The sequence below is a fragment of the Colletotrichum abscissum genome, assembly GCF_030869225.1.
Source record: "Colletotrichum abscissum strain IMI 504890 chromosome Unknown Scaffold_15.1, whole genome shotgun sequence".
In the NCBI taxonomy this organism is placed as follows: Eukaryota; Fungi; Ascomycota; class Sordariomycetes; order Glomerellales; family Glomerellaceae; genus Colletotrichum; species Colletotrichum abscissum.
The window spans coordinates 564,337-585,711 of NW_026850043.1; the positions used below are offsets into that span (position 1 = coordinate 564,337).

General features: G+C 53.4%; 6 protein-coding genes across 6 annotated transcripts; 5 read left to right on the forward strand and 1 right to left on the reverse strand.

Annotated features, from left to right (window-relative positions):
• Positions 1 to 105: 105 nt before the first annotated feature.
• CABS01_07143 (uncharacterized protein) lies at positions 106 to 732 on the forward strand (the record flags this gene model as incomplete). The annotated part of the gene is made up of 1 exon (XM_060540507.1): positions 106 to 732. One exon carries the CDS (start codon positions 106 to 108, stop codon positions 730 to 732), a length of 627 nt encoding a protein of 208 aa, XP_060403392.1.
• Positions 733 to 3,623: 2,891 nt separating this feature from the next.
• Positions 3,624 to 5,285, forward strand: CABS01_07144 (carboxylesterase; the record flags this gene model as incomplete). The annotated part of the gene is made up of 3 exons (XM_060540508.1): positions 3,624 to 4,679; positions 4,736 to 4,869; positions 4,925 to 5,285. 3 exons carry the CDS (start codon positions 3,624 to 3,626, stop codon positions 5,283 to 5,285), a joined length of 1,551 nt encoding a protein of 516 aa, XP_060403393.1.
• Positions 5,286 to 7,017: 1,732 nt separating this feature from the next.
• On the forward strand, positions 7,018 to 8,231 carry CABS01_07145 (uncharacterized protein; the record flags this gene model as incomplete). Its single annotated transcript, XM_060540509.1, has 2 exons — positions 7,018 to 7,283; positions 7,340 to 8,231. The coding sequence occupies 2 exons, from the start codon at positions 7,018 to 7,020 to the stop codon at positions 8,229 to 8,231; spliced, it is 1,158 nt and encodes a 385-aa protein (XP_060403394.1).
• Positions 8,232 to 11,767: 3,536 nt separating this feature from the next.
• CABS01_07146 (sugar porter family MFS transporter) lies at positions 11,768 to 13,575 on the forward strand (the record flags this gene model as incomplete). The annotated part of the gene is made up of 3 exons (XM_060540510.1): positions 11,768 to 11,978; positions 12,047 to 13,305; positions 13,363 to 13,575. 3 exons carry the CDS (start codon positions 11,768 to 11,770, stop codon positions 13,573 to 13,575), a joined length of 1,683 nt encoding a protein of 560 aa, XP_060403395.1.
• Positions 13,576 to 13,835: 260 nt separating this feature from the next.
• On the reverse strand, positions 13,836 to 16,757 carry CABS01_07147 (serine endopeptidase; the record flags this gene model as incomplete). Its single annotated transcript, XM_060540511.1, has 4 exons — positions 13,836 to 15,939; positions 15,994 to 16,211; positions 16,266 to 16,607; positions 16,671 to 16,757. The coding sequence occupies 4 exons, from the start codon at positions 16,755 to 16,757 to the stop codon at positions 13,836 to 13,838; spliced, it is 2,751 nt and encodes a 916-aa protein (XP_060403396.1).
• Positions 16,758 to 19,992: 3,235 nt separating this feature from the next.
• CABS01_07148 (uncharacterized protein) lies at positions 19,993 to 21,267 on the forward strand (the record flags this gene model as incomplete). Its single annotated transcript, XM_060540512.1, has 3 exons — positions 19,993 to 20,693; positions 20,748 to 20,843; positions 20,901 to 21,267. The coding sequence occupies 3 exons, from the start codon at positions 19,993 to 19,995 to the stop codon at positions 21,265 to 21,267; spliced, it is 1,164 nt and encodes a 387-aa protein (XP_060403397.1).
• Between the last annotated feature and the right edge of the window lie 108 nt (positions 21,268 to 21,375).

Sequence of the window (21,375 nt, forward strand, 5' to 3'; positions counted from 1 at the left end):
CATCGCAACTTGTCCTAGTAGGTTGGTATTGACAGCTGTCAATAACCGAGGTTGTGATGAACAACCAAAGCTTCCAAAGCTAATTCTCACCCAGGCCGAAGAAGAATGGGATTCCTTGAATCAAGATGGTCTCCAGTCAAAGTAGTGTTTGAGAGCCACAAGTCGCCCGGCAAAGGCGGGAAATTCCTCCTCAGCTACGATTCAGAAAGACACTGCGAATCTCAAGTCAGGTTTCTTAATGGCCATAAAAGCGTCACAGCGAAGGCAGCGGAGAGGTTGATGGGAGATCGGACAGTCTGGCAGATTACCGTTGACGGCCTCCAAGTACAAGAAATCCAATCGCCGACCTCTGTTGACGGCGTAACGGAATATCGTCTTACTGTCCCAAATTCAGATGCAGCGCGTAGAGCAAAGCAGTGCCTGGGACTTCCAGATACAAGGGTAGAATGCAGTGAAGACTCGGTCCGGTGGCTGGTCATCGTTAAGTCTACCTTTACGGAAGTGGAATTGGATAGACTTGCATTCTCGGATGTTGAACGGGCCCAAGTTTCGGTAGTCATGGGGCCGAGAAAACCGAGATCTGTGCCCAAACCAGACTCTCGTATCGACGAAGAGAGTAACAGGGCTCTGCCTGAAGCTTCCGTTCCTGGACCAACTGCGTCCGTAGATGAATCCGACAAGCCAAAGAAAACAGGAGCGGCTAGAGCTTTCTTGAAACGTTTTGGCTTTTAATCCATGTAGAGGGTTAGGACCCAGACATTAGTTCCTGTCGTTGGAATATTCCCATGAAACAAGTACTTATACCATTAATTCCAAAATGCGTGTTAAAGTGAACAGGATTGGGGTCATTTAAGAAAGGCGTCTGAAGCAGAAGCGAGCTGGTAGGTATCGACGTCCGGGTCTTCGTACTGCGTGACATATTCCATCAAGACAAACGTGCAGTAGCAAAGCTGTATGTGTAGTAGCAAAGCTGTATCTATGTGATGTAACGCGCCCTTAGGATTCTTACGTGCTGGATTGAGCGACGGTTTCTTTGGAGTATCGACGCGAAGGGTCTGGACCGGGCCAAGATACGCCGGAGGAAGCGTCGAAGCACACCCCGCTTCCCGTTGCAACGAAGGGCGAATTCTCCGTTACTATGCTCTTCCTGGAGATAGGCCCCCGCAACGTGGGACAAGGTAGTAATATCTGACCAGAACCAAGAGGCGATTTATCGACTCGACAGCGTATTATAACCTCTGCGACTCCATGTGGTAGTATTTACTCATAAATAGGCTAGAAAGGTTTCTTCGGACTGAGGTACAGGGTAGTACTCTTTGTTGGTATGGGTGATGTGGAGGTAAAGCACCACAATGAGAGCCAAACCACGAATCCTAGGTAAGTTTCCTGTCAATGATTACCTGAGCCTGAGATGTTCGGGCTCTAAGCAAACCGCAGTCATGAAGGGGCTTTGAAAGATCAAGACCGAGTCATTGCCAACAATTGCAACATCGCTTACCTCGAGTTCCCCATGGGGAATGCCTCTGAACTATCCGCGCCCGAGTAGTGCGGCATGCCGAATGATCCGACTTCTACTTACTTAGTAGGCACTGGAGCGGGTCGTCAAGCTCCTCACTCTAACTTGACTTGGACATATCTATGTCGAAGGATCATCGCTTATTGGTAGCTGCATACGAAGACTCGTGTTCTAGGCTTCTGTTTAAGGAAGCGCACAAATCAAGATGTCCGATCCTGTCTCCTAACTTATACAAGTAGTTGTCAGACTGAGCCGTATGCGGGGAATTTGACAAGGGCGACTAAGTAGGTGGTATTAGAATCCTTCATCTGCTGTGGCGCGAAGTCTATCATCGCTTGTCAGTCGGTGATCTTGGGACTTTTCAAGGTCCAAGAAGGATTCAAACGCGTAGCCGCGAGCAACTTGTTGATCCTCGAGAAGCCAAGAAATCGAATGCCATTCGCGGGATTTTTTGACAGAACTTGAATTTGGATTGAACAGGACAGCGTGGTTGGCGCGCCTGGCTTTCATTAACGTCGAAGGAAGGAAGTCTAGATGTCCATGGCAGGTGGAATATAATCCAGAAGGCCTAGAAGCATAAAGCGCAATAAAAACAGCGAAAAAAAACTATAAATGTTCACTCTTCCCGCGCTTCAACTGCTTTCATCTTTCGTATCTAAAAAGCCAGTCAATCGATTTTCTAATCACCTTGTCCAACTTCGGTCTGTGAGTATCGAAACGTCCCAAACTAAGCCTCTGGTGTGTACTTAAGACTAACGAGACCAGCACAAACCTTTGCACACTCGACTTCTCAACCAATTCCAGCCACAATGAAGTTCACCGCATTCATTATCACTGCTCTGGCAGCTGCTTGTGTCTCGGCCACCCCAATCGCCGAAGCCGAAGCTCCTGCGTTGACCTTCAGAGGTGAACAGTTGGAGGCTCGCGCGTATTGGTGCACTGCTTGCAAGAACGGAAAGCAAACCTGCTGCACCGCCACCCAGTGCAGCTCTGGCTACCCGTGCTAAGCGATGAGATTGGAACGACGCCAGCCGAATCTATGTCGAAAGGGACAAGCTTGAAGGCTCTGTGTGTCACTGTATGACACCAAGTGGGCAAATCTATGGCCGTTCTACCATCTTGCGCAATGGGCGGAATGGCTTGAGACGGAATCGCATAGCTTTCATGGGTCTCATAGGCGGTCATCGAAATATTTAGTTGAATCCACTTGCTAAGGACGGTGACCTACTTTATCATCGAACTTGTTCTGTAATCTTGGATTTTTCAATGGGTGTCTTCTTACTTCTTGTAAGTGTGGGTCAATGCGATTAGTGCTCGACACCTCATTTCAAAGCAGAGCCATGGTCTGCACTCCTGTTCGGCTCTGCCCTGGCCGATGCGCACTCTCATTACTCCCGCAAAGTTGCTTCACAACCACTCCATTTCTGAGCAAGTACTTGTTGTGCCTTGTGGCTTTTAGTGAAGTACTGAATCTATCTCTAGTTGATCTCTTAGAGATACGGGCGTAGCTCCCGAAATCGCAGCGGATCTATCGAAGTTATCAACTATCCGAGTTCCGCTGACAGGTTGCTGACGAGTTGCGGACCACGTTTGCAGTGGGTTCAATACTATCCCCAATCCCCGTTCCCTCCGATCATCAAGCGGGCACTCAGGGGGAAAAGAGTTGTTTAGCAGCATCCGATTGCTGATCGACAGGTCCAGGTGGAGGGCGCGGCAGGGAGTTGACTCGCAAACCCATAGCAGAGACGTTTAACCCCTCCAACTCACCAATGACGCCCATCTCGCAACTGGAGAACTGCCGATGTCAACGTTGAATAGTGTGGGGTTCTGCCCACCAATTTCCGATGAAAGGCGAACCGTGCAACGTCTTGTTTCCTGTTCGGGCAGTGCAGAGTCGCGATGTTAGTGGACCATCAGTCCATTGAAGGATGTCATTCAGGAGTCGGGATTGCTAGGATGTCGAAAAATTGCGAAGAAGCCCCCCGACTTCCGGAGGACTTCCGTGATATAATTCTAAAGTCTCTCCTGATGCTGTTGAAGGAACAGTTGCCAAGCCACTTTCGTCAACTCCAGTCTGTCGCTACAGTCACAGAGAGTCGCCTCCGTCATGATGTGCAACGCAAAGTTCGTGGCTACCTTTGCCGGCCTCCTCGCCTCCGCGAGCGCAGGTCCCAGCGTGCAACTTGAAAACGGTCTCACGGTCCAGGGCCGGATCGCCCCCGATGCCTCCAACGTCGCCGAGTTCCTTGGCATCCCCTACGCCGCGCCGCCTCTCGACGATTTGCGCTGGGAACCCCCCCAGCCCTATGTTGCTCCCCAGTCAAGTACTCCTTTCGCCAATGGAACCGTCCTCAACGCCACGGCGTTACCGCCCTCGTGCTGGCAGTACATCTCCATCCACCCTGCCATCCAGCGTGTGGATGTGCCTGAGTTCATGATCGGCGATGCCGGCATGGACGAGGACTGCCTCACTGCTAGCGTGTGGGCCCCTGCCGGCGCCGTTCTGGCTACCGGCGAGCAGCAAGCTTCCGGAGAGGGACTCCCGGTCATCATTTGGTTCTACGGCGGCGGCTTCGAGACGGGCGGCACCGATGTTCCCTACCAAATGCCTCAAAACTGGATCCAGCGCTCGCAGTCGCACATCTTCGTTACCTTCAACTACCGCATGAAGCTCTTCGGTTTCCCCAACTCTGCCGCGCTGAAGGAGCAGAACCTCGGACTGATGGACCAGCGCTTCGCTGTCGAGTGGATTCGCGACAACATCGCACAGTTTGGTGGTGACCCTGAGCGCATGACTATTTGGGGCCACTCCGCCGGTTCCATCGCCGTCGACTACTACAGCTTCGCGTACGCCGAGGACCCCATCGTCAGGGGCCTCATCATGGACTCCGGCACGGCGCACCTGGACCAGCTGATGAACCACGACGAGTCCCACTCCAATTTCACGTTCGTCGCACAGCAGCTTGGTTGCGGCAACTCGACAACCGCCGAGGCTGAGTTGGCATGCATGCGCAAGATTCCTGCAGAGAAGCTTGAGAACTTTGTGGCCACTTACAAGGACTCTGAGGTCACGCCTACCATTGGCTTCTCTCCCCAGATTGATAACAAGATTGTCTTTGCCAACTACACCGAGAAGGCTGCTCTTGGCGAGCTGTCCGATCTTGTAAGTTGACTTCCTGGAGATGTTCTTAGCGAGAGTGATTTGCTAACAACTAACAGCCCGCAATCATCGGATTCAACGCCGCAGAGGGCCTCTTCCTTGCCCCTTACGATGCGGAGAACGGTCCCGATCCCGCCGTCGCTGATGCCTTGTCCTACCAGTTCTTCTGGTGCCCTGCCACCAAGACCACTAAGTGAGCCTTCCTCTTCTCCGCCGCAAGTAGCCCGATTCTAACTGAAGGAACCTAGTGAGCGTCTGGCCGCGGGAAGGACCACATACCGCTACTACTACTCTGCCGTGTTCAACAACACCTCGCCCCGCCCGTGGATGGGTGCTTACCATGGTAGCGAGCTTCCCATGATCTTTGGCACACACGCCGACTTCCGTGGTAACTCCACCGTGTTCGAGTATGAGCTCAGCCACATCATGATGGATGCGTATGCCGCTTTTGTGAAGGACTCGACTGCGGGTCTGGACGCTATCGGATGGCCTGTCTACACGGCTGAGGACCGGCTTGTCCGTAGCTATGGCCAAAACAACAATGTCACCGTCGGCAAGCGCACACTGTCTGATATCGAAACAGAGTGTGCGAACCAGGGGCTTTTGTAGATGTGTATGTTATTTTGACATTCGGTCCATATTATATTCCATCAACAAACTGGAAATCACTTTTTACGAGACCTAGAAACTCAACATGAACTTGAGGTAAATTTGAAGTATGTGCGAAATGATTGTCAAGACACATTCTGTTCTTGCCCCGCAATTAGCTTCCAACGTCCAAGCAATCGAGTGAGTCGTTCTAAGTTGTTGAGATATCTGTGTATGTTCCCTCAACATTCCTGTCGATACCTGGAACCTATTCGCCATTGACCTCTGCGACCTGAGCCCTTGGAAGTTTTGCCATCTTGGAGTTGAAAACAGCGACTGGTTGGCTTGGATTGTAGTTTGCTTCCTGGATTTCAGAGCTTTAGACAAAACTTGTGGTCTTGAGTTCGAGGATAGGCTAGAAGCTTGAAAACATTGTGGCTCTTTGCTCATGAATCCGAAGCAAAGCGAGTCATGAGGCATGTATGCACAAAGCATTCACCCACATGTTGTAAGCACCTTATTCTTCTACTCCACATTGACCATCAAATCTTTTCACATATTTTGACCGAGACAGTGATAATGACGCCCGACCGAATCCAGAGTTGTGGAAAGAAGTTTGAAAGCCAACGACAAGTGGAAATCAAAGAGCCTGGGTAACTTGAACTATTAATTTCGTTACATCTCACATACGCAGATTCTTCTCGTCAACTAGTGAACAGTTCTCATCATGTTCTATGGAATGTATTATATCCATCTGTTAACCCAGACAACTTGATCTTCTTGGCTGTTCGTCTGAAGTGTTTGCTTTTCGTGACTCGTCCCATTGATGTTATCTCTATCGTCTCAACTTCTTCATCGTAAGTTGTAGTCCATCCAGTCGTCCCAGCTCTATCACAGCAACTTTGGATAGCTCCAGCCGTCTGAACATTTCATGTCTTTCTAAGACTTGGGATATAGTGCCTTCCACCGTTCGTCCAGTCTACTAAACTCCGGATTGCTCCCGCCCTCCCTATTTCATGCGGCTTGTACAGCTCCCGGGAGCCGTGTCTACTGCGGCCTGCATGGTTCCCGTCACTCCATCCAACTGCGGCTTTGAAGACATCATGATTCCTCAGGACAACTCATCATGCTTAGTCGACAATCATGATCTGTCTACAATTGTGATTAGTCGTCGAGGGCTTTTCTTTTGTTTACCTTTCTCTTTCTCGTCGCATCGCCCACCTTCCAGAAAACTCTTCTTTTCCTCAGCCGCGATTTTGGTCAGGATTCAATCAAAACATCAAGTACGCCATCGCGCATTATCATCGAAAGAAGCTTCAGCATTCCTCTTCATCGTGAGTTCTTCATTTTCTATCTTCTATTTTATTTCCCGAGAGATGTATCATTGTCGAAGAGCAGGATTACTGACCGCGCGGAATATTTCAGCTTCTCCATCCTCATCTTCGAGCGAATAGTCAACAATTCGACGAGTTCTTTCCATCGCCATCCTCATCAGTCGTAGCTACAAGCAGCTATTCTCATCATCGGACAGCATCGTCATCTACCCTACTCGCCGGATTGTCGACATCAGCATCCCGAGCCATCACGCCGTCACTTTTATCAGTGGTTGAACTCTTCCGCCAGTATCCTAAACACTTCAGCTTCATCTTCATCAAGCAGAACCATATCCTGTGAGTCTCCATCCCTGGACGATCGCCACGAATATTCTTTTCGTAAAGCCGTGCGATACTAATCTTCTGCGTAGCCAGATACAATGGAGCGCAACATGCAGCAGCAGCAGTCCGCTAGCCAGGCTTCTGGTAGCAACGCCTCTGGCGACAACATGAGCGCCCATGGTCATGACGCCCAGCAGATCCAGCAGCATCAGGCCGAGATCAATGCTCCTGATGGCCCCGCTGCTGACAGCCCTGGTCATAACAGCGACATGAATCTTCACGATGATGATATCCAGCAGGCCCAGCAGCAGCAGGCCCAGCAGCACCATGTGCTTGTCCCCAACCATCACCACGGCATGGTCCCGTAAGCACCCATCTCTCAACACTAACATATGATAATGCTAATCACCTTATGCTCAGGATTGCTCACGACCCCACTGCCCAGAATCAGCACCAGCTCGCGCTTCAGGTCCACGGCCAGGCTTTTGGCCAGAACAATCAAGCCCATCAGCAGATGCCCAACCCTGTCGGTGCCGGAAACCCTGCTGCCACTTCGCAGAACGCCATCATGGCTGCTCATGGTCCTCAGTCCTTGGCCTTCGGCCAGGCTCTTCATGCCCAGCAGCAGGTGTACACCGCTATCGGTGCCGCAATGGCGGCTTCCAACCACAACGCCAACATGGCTGCTCAGCCTCATCAACAGCAGATTCCCAACGCTGTCGGTGCCGGAAACCATGCCCCCAACATCCATAATGCCATCATAGGTGCTCAAGCTCCCCAGCCAAGCCTCCCTGGAGCCGCCAACCCGATGCACTGTTCTAAGTGCCGCAAGAATGGCAATGTGGCGTGGAATACCCGCTTCCAGGACCCAGATGCACAGTCGCGCGTCTTGAAGACGTTCGCCACGTGCAACCACTGCAAGTGGTCCCCTCGCTTGCAGGACGAGCCGGCTATCAACTGGGTCATGCGCAATGCCCCCTGGCTGGTCAACGACGTTGGGGCGTACTGCCCTTGTTACGTGGGCAGCGCGGGTAATCATGCCCCTCACCCCATGTGCCTCATTCGCACCCGCACCCGCGCGGGTGCTCCCGCTCCGGCCGCCCTTCACGCCGCTGCTCCGGCCGCTGTGCTCGCTGCCGCCCCCGCCCCGCCCCCGGCCGCGCCTCCTGCTGCTCTCCTTGGAGTTCCGCCTGCGGGCTTCGTGCCCAACCCTGTGGCTCCCGTCGCCCTGATGCTTCCCGATGCCGGTGATGCTGGCTATGACCGAGACGATGGAGATGCCGAGCTTTTCGTTATGCCAGGAGAACACTAGAAGAGTGTGGCGTGCCTTTTAGTATTAGAAACCCTCCCCGAAAGGGGAGGGTAATCAATAAGTACAATAGATACTCGAGTTCCTAAACATCACTTTCTTCTTTCTGTTCCTCTAGATCCAGTGATTCACACAACACAGTGAGCTTCTTTCATAGTCTGGAAGTTTCCTACTCTTATTGCACGTATTCGCGTGAGAATCCGTTGCTGCCAGTGAGAGTCGAGGCTCAGCGGTATTTATGTTAAGCTTACTGCTCTATTACACCAGCTACCTCTATAGCCTATCTGTAGTTGGCGCCGCTCAGAATGACGTTGACGATGGCGACCCAGAGCTATTTGTAATGCAGGATGAATACTAAGGTAGGCTAGAAGTTAGTATTATGTTAGATTAGAAACCCTCCTCGCAAGGGGAGGGTAGTTAAATAATACAACAAGAAGATTTGAATGCTCTAGAACATTACTTAATCCACTTTGCTCTGTTCCTTGTAGTCCCAGTAGTTCACACAACACAATGAATTTCTTTCACACTTTAGGAGTTGACTATCCCTAACGCACGTATTCGTGTAAGAATCCGCTGCTGCTAGTTGAGACCGAGGCTCGGCCGTACTTACCTATGTCATGCTTACTGCTCTATTACTCAAGTTGCCCTTTTCGCTCCGATGCTTCCTGATGCCGGATGCTTCCTGATGCCGGATGCTTCCTGATGCCGGTGATGCTGGCTATGACCGCGATGATGGAAATCCCGAGCTTTTTATTATGCCAGGAAAGCACTATAGAGGATGTGGTGTGCCTCTTCAGATCAGCTCCTCGCAAGGGGTGGGTAGTCAATAAGTACAAGAGATTATTGAGAGCTCCTGAGCATCACTTTCCTCTATTCTCTAGATTCAGTAGTTCACACAACACCATGAGTTTCGTTCACGATCAAGTTTCCTGCCCCTAATGCACGTATTCGTGTAGAATCCGTTGCTGCCAGTAAATGTTGAGGCTCAACGGCAGGTTATGGTCGTAACATCACGGCTCTAGTGGTTCCCATGACCCTGTGGCTTCAATCGAGGTGCTCTATGCGGACATGCGAGAACCACTCTCTTCGGAGCTCCACCTGCGGGCCTTGTCCCTAACCAGGTTGCCCATGTTGCCGCGATATAGACGATGGAAATAGACAGTTATTCATACCTTGGTATGAGGAGGAGTTTATAGGATTTGTCGGAGACTAGACTTCTGATGCTTTGTTTAGCTCCCTCCAGGATCAGCAGCTCAAATGGGTTAATGTGCTCTTTTCACAATGTGAGAGTAAACGACCCCTAATGCACGTATCCGTATGAGACTCGGTTGTGACCAGTGGACGTCGAGGTTCGGCCGAGGCAGGCCGAGGAGGAGAAGCAGAATTGGAGAAGACAGGGAGTTGATTCGCGCGGAACTCCACAGCAGCAATTGCAAGTTGTGACTGGTTGGGACCTTTGGGGGCGACGGCAGGAGGAGGTTTGGAGCCGAAAGTCAAGGCACATTCCCTGTCGACCTGGCAGATGCTTGCAGGAAGATGGTGTCTACCTTCTGGGGGAATCGGATGGTGGGAGTGTCCCCTTGATTCGAACGTGACCCGACCGCGTCGTTGGGAGTAGCCAGTGATGTTTTCGGAATCGGCATCTGCATTGTGGGCAGAGCCAAGCACGGCGTACACTAGGTGTCAAATATCAGCATCGATCAAGCTTCTCGTAGGTCTCCGTCCATAGGGACTTCTCATGCCGTGTCCAATGCCAACAATGAGCCAGGAGGCAACGGACAGGCCAGAGTGAGCCGAATAGCCTCGGGAGGAAGGCGTGGTCAAAGTCGGCTGTTTAACGCAGGTCGATGGAGAGTGGGTGTCGTTGTTGGTCGTAAATTGTTCTCCTGAGGTTGCAGTGGTTGTTGTCGGGTGCAACCGGGGATGACCCATGGGTACGTACTGCCCTGGGTAGCTCTGGAGCCACTGTGGAATTACCTAAGCCCGGCACGAGAAGAGGGGATACGTACCCAGACATTTAACCGTTCGCTCTGCACCTCGAATTTTCAGTCTTCTCGTGACTGCTGCTGCTCTCGACTTCCACACCAAACAGGACATGAATTTAGCATATTCAAGCTGACTTCCTACGTGGAGGTACACAAAAGCTGCACATCGCCTGCTGCAACGGCAATGAACCAACAAACGAAAGCGAGGTGGTGGCATTGCAGATGAAGGGCGCAAAACTTGGGGAAACCCAGCACGAGAGGTGTGGGCTGGGCCTGGATGGGGAAGTGCTTCAGCGCATCCGTCTGCTAACTGAACCGGCCATCAAGGCCTAGACGGCTGCCCTACAGTGAACTCCAGCGACTCCTCAGCGGCCCCGGGCATCCAGTGCGGCCCATCACGCCACTAAATCCCCAGACTTACCCCACATCTCCTTCCTCGTCGGGTCCGCCACGACCCACTTCATCCTCGCTAAGGGCGCGCTAGTTTTCGCCAAACGACCCTAATCCGTTTTTGGACGCGCTAGGCACATTGACTCTTCCGATCCCCCAGGCCACCCGCCGCCATCCCCAACAGTCAATTTCGTCCTTGGGAAAAGTTCCACCAATTGTCCTCCTCCAAGCCTCGGACGATATTTCCCTTCTAGCCTCTTGAAGTCAAGTTTGTCTCTTACGCTTCCTCTTTGCTTGATGCCTCGATCCCAGACTAACCACTGACCAGAAGCCCCCCCAGATTCGACGGTCCGTCGTCCCTACTGCGCCGCCATCCTGCCTCCCCCATCCTGACTTTTTGTCAGTCACCACCAGTCACGAGTTCTCCCCCTTGTCTCCAGACTCGTTACGAAAGACTCCTCGAGGACGAGAACCCCGGACTCGTTTTGGCACCACATCGACCACGGCCCATCAGTAATCTGCCTCTCCCCGCCCCCGGCTGGCTTCCCTTAGCTACTCCCGCCGGCGTCTGGCATGTTTCGACCATTCACAGCTCGTCAACTCCCTCGTCTCTCTCCGCACTTTCTTCCCCATGGCTTCCTTCACCCACTCAACATCTTCCAAGACCGTCAATCCCGCCGCTAGCCACAAGGCCCCGATCGGCTTTCCACTTGAATGTGGGTTCTGCCTCGCACATGGCCAGCATTTCCCATGCCCGCCCAGACATCCAGTACCATGAGGAGAACATGGCTTGAGCGTGAACGGTATAGCCTACCCCGGCCGGCACGACGAAGGATCTCCAACACGGTTTGATTGGGGAATGGCCCATCCATAGAGGCCAAGCTTGGGGGAAACAAACTGCTTCTCCACGGGGTCGGCTCAGGCCAACCGTCCCATCCTCGTCCCAGTACCATGCATATTCTGCAGACTGCAACCATGGCATGAGACGAGAGAAAGCCGACTGTCTGGTACCACCTTGATCTCGCCTCGACGCGACTTTAAAATACTACAACTGCCCACCCCCAGTTCGCCGTGCCTGGTCCTCCTGTCTCTTCTCGATACGACTCTGCTCCAGGAGCTTGCCCATCGTCAACAGCTTCAAGCAGCCCCAGAGCGTTCGCAGCCATGTCCAACGACATCACCCAAAAGACGGCTTCCCAGCCACAAGACCCTATCCATGTCGAAAAGGGTCCCTCTCACATCACGCACCTCAATGATGTGAGCCTCGACGACAAGGGACTCAACAATGAGGCCCACGAGGGTACCAACATTGAACACAGCTTCGGTGTCTGGCAAGGTCTCAAGACCTACAAGCGCGCCGCCTTCTGGTCCATCCGTGAGTTGTCCCCCTAAAACGGGCCTTCTGCTTACAAGTAATCGTCTGACGTTTCTCCTCTTCGCCAGTCATCTCAACCACGGTCATTATGGAGGGTTACGATGTCACCTTGATCGGCTCCTTCTACGGTTATCCCGCGTTCCGCGAAAAGTACGGTGAATACCTCGACGAGGAAAACGGCTACCAGATCTCTTCGTCCTGGCAACAGAAGTTCAACGCCATCGGAGCTGTCGCAAACATCGTCGGTGCCATCCTGAACGGATACTTGACCCCAAAGTTCGGTCACCGCAAGGTCCTCATCTTTTCTCTCGTCTGGCTCGCCGCCTTCGTCTTTGTCGTTTTCTTCGCCCACAACATCGAGATGCAATTGGCTGGTCAAGTTCTCTGCAACATTCCCTGGGGTGTCTTCGCCACAACTGGCCCTGCGTACGCTGCCGAGGTCACGCCCCTTGCTATCCGTGGATACCTGACTTCCTACGTCAACCTGTGCTGGTGTATCGGTCAGTTCATCTCTGCCGGTATCCTCAAAGGACTCGTCGACGTCAAGGGTCAGTGGAGTTACAAGATCCCCTTTGCCGTGCAGTGGGTCTGGCCCATCCCCCTCATCATTGCCGCTTGGCTCGCCCCTGAGTCTCCCTGGCACCACGTTCGTAAAGGCAACCTCGATGCGGCCAAGAAGTCGCTCGCGCGCCTCTCAGAGCCTGAACACAACGTTGATCTAGATGCCACTGTGGCCATGATGGTCCATACGAACAAGCTCGAGATTGAGGAGCAAGCCGGCGCTTCTCTGTTTGACTGCTTCAAGGGAACCAACCTCCGACGTACCGAGATCGCTTGCATGGCATTCATGTCTCAAATTACTAACGGCGGCGCCCTCTGCTACTCCGGCTCCTTCTTCTTCCAGCAAACTGGAATCAGCGCCTCCGCTTCGTACGCCATCAGCTTGGGAGGTACCGGCATCGCTTTCCTCGGCACCTGTATCTCTTGGCTATACATCTACAAGTTTGGTCGTCGTACTATCTGGATTGTCGGATTCTCTCTTCTTGTGGCCTGCCTATGGATCATCGGATTTTTGTCTGTTGCCCCGAACCAGACTGGTGGCATCATCTGGGGACAGTCCATCCTTTGCGTCGTATGGCTCGGCTTCTACTCCATGTCCGTCGGTCCTATCGTTTACACCCTTGTCGCCGAGATTGGCTCTACTCGTCTTCGCACCCAGACTGTCGTCTTGGCTCGCAGCACCTACTACGTCGGTAACATCATCTGTGGTGGCCTCATCCAGCCCAAGATGCTGGCACCTGGTGACTGGAACCTGAAGGGAAAGACTGTAAGTGACAATACCAATCTCAAGCCGTATCTGCGCATTACTAACTTAGACATACAGGCATTCTTCTGGGCAGTCCTTGCTACCCTTACCTGGGTCTGGGGTTACTTCCGCATGTTCGAGACCAAGGGCCGCACCTTTGGCGAGATGGATGTCATGTTCCAGAAGGGCGTCTCGGCTCGCCAGTCCGGCAAGTACCAGCTCACCTCGGAAGAGGTCTTCATTGCCGAGCAGCACCAGACTCTGAGCAGGAATCAGACGGAGAAGCTGTGATTTATGATCAAGTTTACGAGTTAGAGATACCAGAACATAGTCCCTTTCGAGGGTCGCAGTCATTTATAGCCATTTACATCAGACGGTGAATTGCCAGCACGCATACACGCGAGCTTGTCACATTCAAAGTCGGAGACATAATACCCAATACGAAGTATATTTCTTGCAGAGATGATCTTGTCTCTATACATGCGCGACAGTACCTACGCGCTGCTACTGCTATAATGCCACACAACCCTTACTTAACTTCGAACGAAACCTCAAACTGACAGAGGCAAGACTTCAAAGGCTGGAGTCTCGTAGACATCCCAATTATCTGAAGCCTCAGGGTTCCCAAACGGAACCAAAGCAGCGAATCGCATCTTATACTTGCCAGGCGCGATCTGCGTACCATTCGCCAGACGACCCAGCCACCACAACTCAACACCGTACACACCGACGATGTCTCTAGGCACGTCACGCATGGGCAGCGTGATGATATCGTTCGGGTCATCCACACTAGGATCGATAAACGTCTTCCCCGAGGCCTTCGCCCAGCTCGTCGCCGCGCCCACGAAGCCAGCCTGGCCGACGACGGGAGGGTACTTCCAGTCTCTCTCCACCCAGGACGCATCAAAGATGTCCCACCGCAGCTCGCGGGTGGCGTACTGAATGCGGGCGTATAGGTTAGGAAAGTCCTGGACCGCCGGGTCAAGGTTGAACGTGAAGTTGGCTTTCTGAGCAATAGGGATGTCGCTACGGGTAGACGTGATGCGCGGGAAACCCGTCGGATACTGGAACATGATGCCCACGTCCTTGTGAAGGTCCGCAGCCAGACCCAGGTATGGCACACCGAGCGTCTCACCGTTACTCCCCTTTATGAGGACCTTTCCGCTGTAAAGGGGCAGCTTGGCCGGATCAAGGCCCTGAGCTGTGGCGTCGGGGTAGTTGAAGCCGAACTGAGCAGTCTTCGTCTCTCCCGGCTGGACAGTCAGGGGGCCGGGGAAGGATATTGACGGCGTCATCTTCTGAGGCGCGGCCATGACCTCCTCGAACCACGCAATCTTGGGCGTTCCCCACGCAGTCGGGTCGAGGTTGACGGTGTTCATGCCGCCAAACTCCTGCTGCTCAAAGGTGTACGTCACGGGCTTGGTGCCGGCGTTGGTGATGTCGACGGCATGGTACCGGCTGAAGTGATGTGTGTCGTTGAGTGCGACCTTGGCAAAGGAGAGGGTGGTGCCGTACTCGAGTACTTTGGTGGCGTTGATGAGACCCGTTCCGACCTGCGCTACGGGCGCGAGGAAGTCGTATGGGTTGTTGTTGAGCTGGCCGTCGTCCCATTTGATCGCCTCGCCGGAGGAGATGAGACGCATGGCGAGGTTCTTTGCCCATTCTGGCCCGTGAACGCTGCGTCCTCCGAACTTGCCTGCCCAAAGCGCCGCGACGCCGGCGACGTAGGGACAGCTCATAGACGTGCCGCTGAGGATGGCATACCCTCCACCGACATACGAACTCAAGATCTGGCCACCAGGGGCCGCGACATCAGGCTTGATGAAGAGGTCATTCGTGGCGCCGATGGAGGTGAAGGAGCTTGCGACACCGCCGTTCTCTTCGTTGTTGATGCCGACGATGTGGAAGATGGGACGCTCCGTGAAGTCTGCCGTTACCTTGCCGCCCGCGCGGACGGTGTCGATGATAGCGGCGCCGACGCGCGCGTCAACCATTGCGATGAGGCTTGATGTGTCTTCCGTCGTTGGGCGTACGAGCGGCATCTCGTTGCTGTAGAAGAGGATGTGCGAGGCGTTGAAGGGGGCTAGGTTCCGTTGCTTCTGGTCGAAGTTGCAGCCTCCCCTGCGGACGAGGGCCACGACTCCCGTCAGGTCCGGGGTAGTTCCCGTAGGAAGAGGGTTGCAGGCCTCATCTGCGGTACTCGAGTTGAGGCTCAGGGGCACGATGGGCCAATCCTTCACCTCGGAAGGGTACCAATCTTCGACAGCACGATACGCAACCCTCGTCTCATTCGTCTCGCCGCCGAGGGAGAAAACACCCCGGAACGACGAGGAAGCGAGCACGTCAGCCTCGACGGATGCCACGGCGACGACGTGCTCGCCCGAGGAGCCGCTGCTGGCCGCATAGGCGCCGGCTTGCCCGTCGTTGCCGGCGGAGATAGTGACGACGACGCCCTGGTCTACGAGGCGCGTGGCCACGACGGCCCAGGCGTTGTCTGTGAAGCCGCTGATGCCGCCGATGGAGGAGGTGATGATATCCACGCCGGCTTCGTAGGCTGCGAGGAAGGCCTCGATGAGGGTGTCTTCGTCGGTACCGTCTACTGTGCCGAAGACTTTGTAGGCGTAGAGGGTTGCTGCTGGGGCGACGCCGGTGAGGCTTGAGGCGTGTTAGCTGGGGAGGTTCGATGTGTGATGAGAGGTATGGACTTACATGCTGCTGTTACCGGCGATGATGCCGGCGACGTGGGTTCCGTGGCCTTGCTGGTCCAAGGGGTCGGCATCGGGGTTCTTTACTTGACCCTCGTTCGGCCAAGCTGAAGCTGTTAATATCCGGATGACTGAAGAGGGGTTCTGAGTGAACTCACATCCATCACCAACAAAGTCATAACCACCAGCAACCTTGAAGCCCTCACCAAATCCACCACCGAGCTGTTGTATGTCAGAAACTCACCGAGCATTTCACACGGAGACTCTATTACGTACCGCTTCATGAGTATACCAAATCCCAGTATCAACAACAGCAACTTTGGCTCCCTTGCCCAACACACCAGCCTCATGCAGCTTATCAACACCAGTCATGTGGTGAATATCATAGTCGATGGCAGTAGCATTCTCCACAAATGAGGCAAGCGGCGTGCTGGGCGCAAGCTTCAACTTGCGGGACTGCCAGGCCACCTTCACGGGCTCCAGCGCCTGCAGAGAGTCAATGTTCTCCACGTCCGTCTCGACGGCGGCGCCGGTGAAGATGTCGCTGGTGAAGACGCGGAGGACCTTTGCGCCGCGCTGGTTGGCGATGTCGGCGGCTAGGGCGGATGCGTCGACGCCCTGGGATTGTTAGTATTGTTCCTCGGTTGTTTGGTCGAGGCTGAGGAGAAAGATGAGATGTACCTTGTTGAACTCGACGATGAAGCGTTTGGGCTCAACTGTCGTCTTGTTTGCTGCTGTCTCGGGGGCGTTGTCATCAGCTCGGCGCATGAGCGGGTGATTGCTTTGGGCAGCGATGCCTACCACGCTCGTGGCGGCAAGCAAAAGAGTGGACAGATGCATCCTGCGTCAAGGGGCGATACCCCTTCTTTCTGACGATTAAACGAATGTGGGATCACAGGAGATCTGGTGACGTGAAGCCGTGCCCCTCGAAAGCCTCTTCCTCAACTGTACGAGAACATGATGATGGCATTATATACAGTAACGACACCATCGCGACTCGTATCTTGAGCATCTAATTTCCATTATCCAGCGCGTCCGGCGTGTTGTTGCATTAGCCAGTGACTCCAACGCAAGTGACATGCCAATGCAATCGTAGGTCGTTCGTATTCGGCGCTGCGACCCTATCAAGCATGGGTAACCGACAAGGGCATTCATTAAACATCTTGGCAAGCTGGCGAGCTATCTACCACTGCTTTTTTCATCACGCCTCTGACCACCTATGAGCGAGCCTGTATCAAGAGAGTCGTCTGTAGATCACACGATACGCCATATCTCGAGGATAAGACTACATCTGCAGCTCATAAAGTATGCTTGATGAACATCAAGCCGACGTCGGCTCTGCCATGCCTTTTTCTCGTGTTCAAAGACTCGATGGTGGCTTGATTGCCAACGCAACTTCACATTTGGGCCTAGCACGACCTCATGGCCGATGTAACCCTGTTCACGACCTTCTCTTTTCTCTCTTGCTGCCCTGCAGGCAAACTGCAGGAGCTGCAGGAACGGGGGCTCCGTGCGATGCATGCCAATATGTGCCAACACCAATTCGTTCGGCTAACCTGTAATAATGCGGAAGAAGCAAATAGGTGTGCCAACTTTCCACGGCGTCCGAGGGAGCATGCGGATCCCGGGGATGCCAATCGGGGTCTATCATGGCCGGCCGGAAAATGTGGAATATCGCGGCAATTGACAACGTTGAGTGAACGGACATAGTGTGTGCAGACTTTTTATTTCCCGGTACCTTAGTTGTGCGTGAGAGTCATTAGTGAAGTCATCCAACTCTACTCCTTCACCCGCACAGACGGCGAGATTTCGACAGTTCCAGATGACAGACTGAATCGAAAAGAGGGAAATTCGGTCTCGCGGACTGTGGCCAAAGGCCGAGCGTAAAGAACAACACTATGGCGGCAATGAGACGACTGGTTTCCATTCATCCAACTCGACAGACGACAGACGTCTAGTTTCAAAAGGAACCGATAAATCTGCCCAAAAGCATCCAAAACAATGGCGCCGTAATCCCAAGACGGGACGACTTACGACTTTGAAGGGAACCAGATGAAAACCGGCGAATGGGATTGGTTAATCGGCAGACGGCAGTCAAAAAGCAAACAAGCTGCCGGCGTCTCGAGTCTCCGCGTGGCGTAGACCATAGCGTTTCTGGCCCGAGACACGAATGTTTGTCTTTCCCCGCAAACCGTGACATGAGCTCGACGCTTGGTCCAGGAAGCGGTCGTCGAATATTCTGGTTACACTGCGTATGTGCTTGGTCTGTGGTTCATAACGTCATGTTCCTTGGCAGTTGGTATATTTGACGTTCCACCGACAGGGCCTACATGCGACTTTGTTTTCAAGAGCGATTGAAACTCCTAGAGACAACTCACAGTATATCCAAGAGATATTCTAGTCTGACAAATGGCTCTGTAAGTGGGATAACTTTCGCACTGCCTTCATAGTCTTGAGTTATGTGGGAGAATTGCCTCATGAAGCTATCACCCAAAGACTCATAGTGGAAGATGGTATTCTCTGGGACGAGATGATCATCTTGACCAATCTCGATGGCTCGAGCTCGCCCAGTCATTGCTTGACATGAGTGTTAGGACGATATACAATGAGACGGCGCGACGATCTTGGCTTGTTTCGCTGGCCAAGACATCAGGTTGCTTGGTCTAACATCAACCCAACTCGCCCCATCTTCAACGTCCGCCACACATTGAACCATCCATCCGGTTCAGAGACTGGAGGGACAACTGCCATTCGTTGTGAGAAACAGCTGACATTGAAAGAAGGCTGACTAGCCTCAACTACTTCCGCCCAAAAGTTTGAGTTAAAGTTTGGGGTCAAATGCTTCAGGCCAGGGATGACACCTCGACACGCCGTTTTACCACGATTTCATAAATCGCCCAGATAGGGCAAGATTCGCTTCGCTGCCGCGTAAAGAAGCGATCGAGCCAAGACTCCTCACTTGTTTCCTGTGTTTCCTGTGTTTCGTCTACCATCCCTGTTCAGCCCTGGGAAAAGCTTATGTTTACTCTTCCTTCCAACGACCTCCCCCTTTGCCCTTTCAAGTCATCGCCGGGAGCTTAATGACTTGCCCAACGATGAATAGAGGAATACGGATGCCGTGACGGATGAAGATTCTCGCTTCCAACCAATTGCCATCACCTTCGCCTTCCGCGGCGAACTCTGATAGCAAGCGCTCTCCTAGCTGGCCGGGGTTTGTTCACTGTTCCCTTTGTCCCAAAGCACGATTCCCATGCTTTATACTTTAAGGAACAAACACTGTCCGCCGCACCAGCTGCATCTGCGGCTGCACCCTCCTCGCGTCCGCGTCCACTCAGCGTCCATCGGGATAATATCGTTATGCTTCTTTCCGCCAAGCAAACAACCTTAAGCCTGCTAAGCGCTTGGCGAAGGCGGGAGAGATCTTCAGGGGGCCTCTAGAAGCAGTCGCTAACTTCAGGAACATACTTGCCAAGGTGCCGACGACTTGCGCTACGTGGGATAAAAGTCTTGTTTCTGTCTTGGCTTGCCGGCTCCCGATGTAAGGTGACCCTGCCTGTCGGTATTGTTCTCCGGTCGATAAGCTTGAACTGCCGACCGCGACTATCCTCAAGTGACCTCAACTTACCCCTGGCCTAGTTCCCAAGTGGACATGGGAACGAAGTTAAGCTTTCCAAGATGAAGCATTGCGGTTGGTAGTATTTGCCGATGGTCAACGTGCCTTGGATCCAGTTCATCGAACCAGTCAGTGCGTTCCAGGCACGATATCAACGTTTCAGGAACGGACCACGGTCACGGCCACTTTTTGCCGCGAGGAACAGCCAGACTGATGTCAATGGAAGGGGATGGGGGGAGGGGGGGGATGTGTGGGAGTGTATTCGCGATTCAGGTGTTTGCTAAATAGTCTCGACACGAACCTCTTCTCCAAGCTCGACACGCTCGTATCTGTCGTAATTCTGCCAGACCAAATTTGTCATCCAAACCCCGCCACAAGATCCATAATGCGATGTGGACAATGAGCGAAGACGAGCTCGTGGCCGCCTCGCCGCCCCCGCCGGGCGTCGTATCCAACTTCGACAACCCCGCTGAGTCCCTCGTGCCACAGGTATTGATCGTCACCATCCTGCTCAACCTCCTGGCCATCATCTTCTGCGGGATCCGCCTGTACACGGTCAAGGTCGTGATTCACCGCCACCAACGCGACGACGACCTCATCTTCATCGGACTGCTCTTCGCTACGGCATACTCGGTGATACAAGTCTACGAGACGAGGAATGGAGCCGGGCACCACATCTGGGACGTGAGCCGGGCCGACGCTGTGGCTTTCCATAAACTGAGCATGGTTGATCTCGCGGCGTACAGCCTCTCCGTTCTCTTCACAAAGGCCTCGATTCTCGTGTTCTACCTGCGCTTCCCTCTCAAGCGCGCTGTAAGAATTGTCGTATACGTGGTCATGTTTGCGACGGTAGCGTACTCGCTCGCTGGCGCGCTTGGCTGGGCATACCTCTGCACCCCCATGGAGAGGATTTGGGATATGGACGTGCCGGGAACCTGTGTTGACCGGTCGATGTGGTGGCTGATGCTATCCGTCTGCAACGTCGCCACCGATCTCGCTATCTTGCTGCTACCGATCTGGATTCTCTCGCCCCTATCATTGAGGTTGGTCAAGAAGATTGAGATGACGATCTTCCTCATGGCCGGAGGCTTGTAAGTTGATTCTGCACATTGAGGACAACAAGACATCCCTAATGCCTTCTCTAGCGTCCTCGGGCCCAGTATCGTCCGCATGGTCATGATTCCTCTCGGCTTCAACAATGCCGATTTCACCTGGACCGCTTCAATAAGCATCATCTGGTGGTAAGTATCTCCCCAGCCCCGAACCTAGGCATATTTGATGGCTAACTCTGTGCCTAGCGTCGTGGAGGCCAATGTCGGCATCATCTGCACCTGTCTACCCTTCCTCAAGGCTTTCATGAAGCACGTGGCACCGGGCATCGCCAAACGATTCTACGTTCCGGACGAGCCGCAATCACCCACGGTCTTTGACCGCGCTGCCGCTCTACAGAGCCTGCCGCCAGTTCCCAAGTCAGCACGACGCAAGAGCTTCGGCAGGCAGGCCGTCGGTGACGTGCCGGACGCGGAGATGCGCACGGTTCGATCAAATTGGCCGTTGAAGAACGAAGAGCCCTTTGATCACGTCGAGTATCAAGATGTGAGACTGTCGCAAGACCACAAGACGCCGTACCCTGCGAAGCCTGTGGATGTGACGGAGATGGTGTGAATTGGCATAGGCTGCGTTTATTTGTTGATGATACCCCCTTGGTTTAATGCATGTCGAACTTCTTTGGCCTTAGTTTGAAGGTTGCAAGGGGAGGGTGTTGGGGTCAGC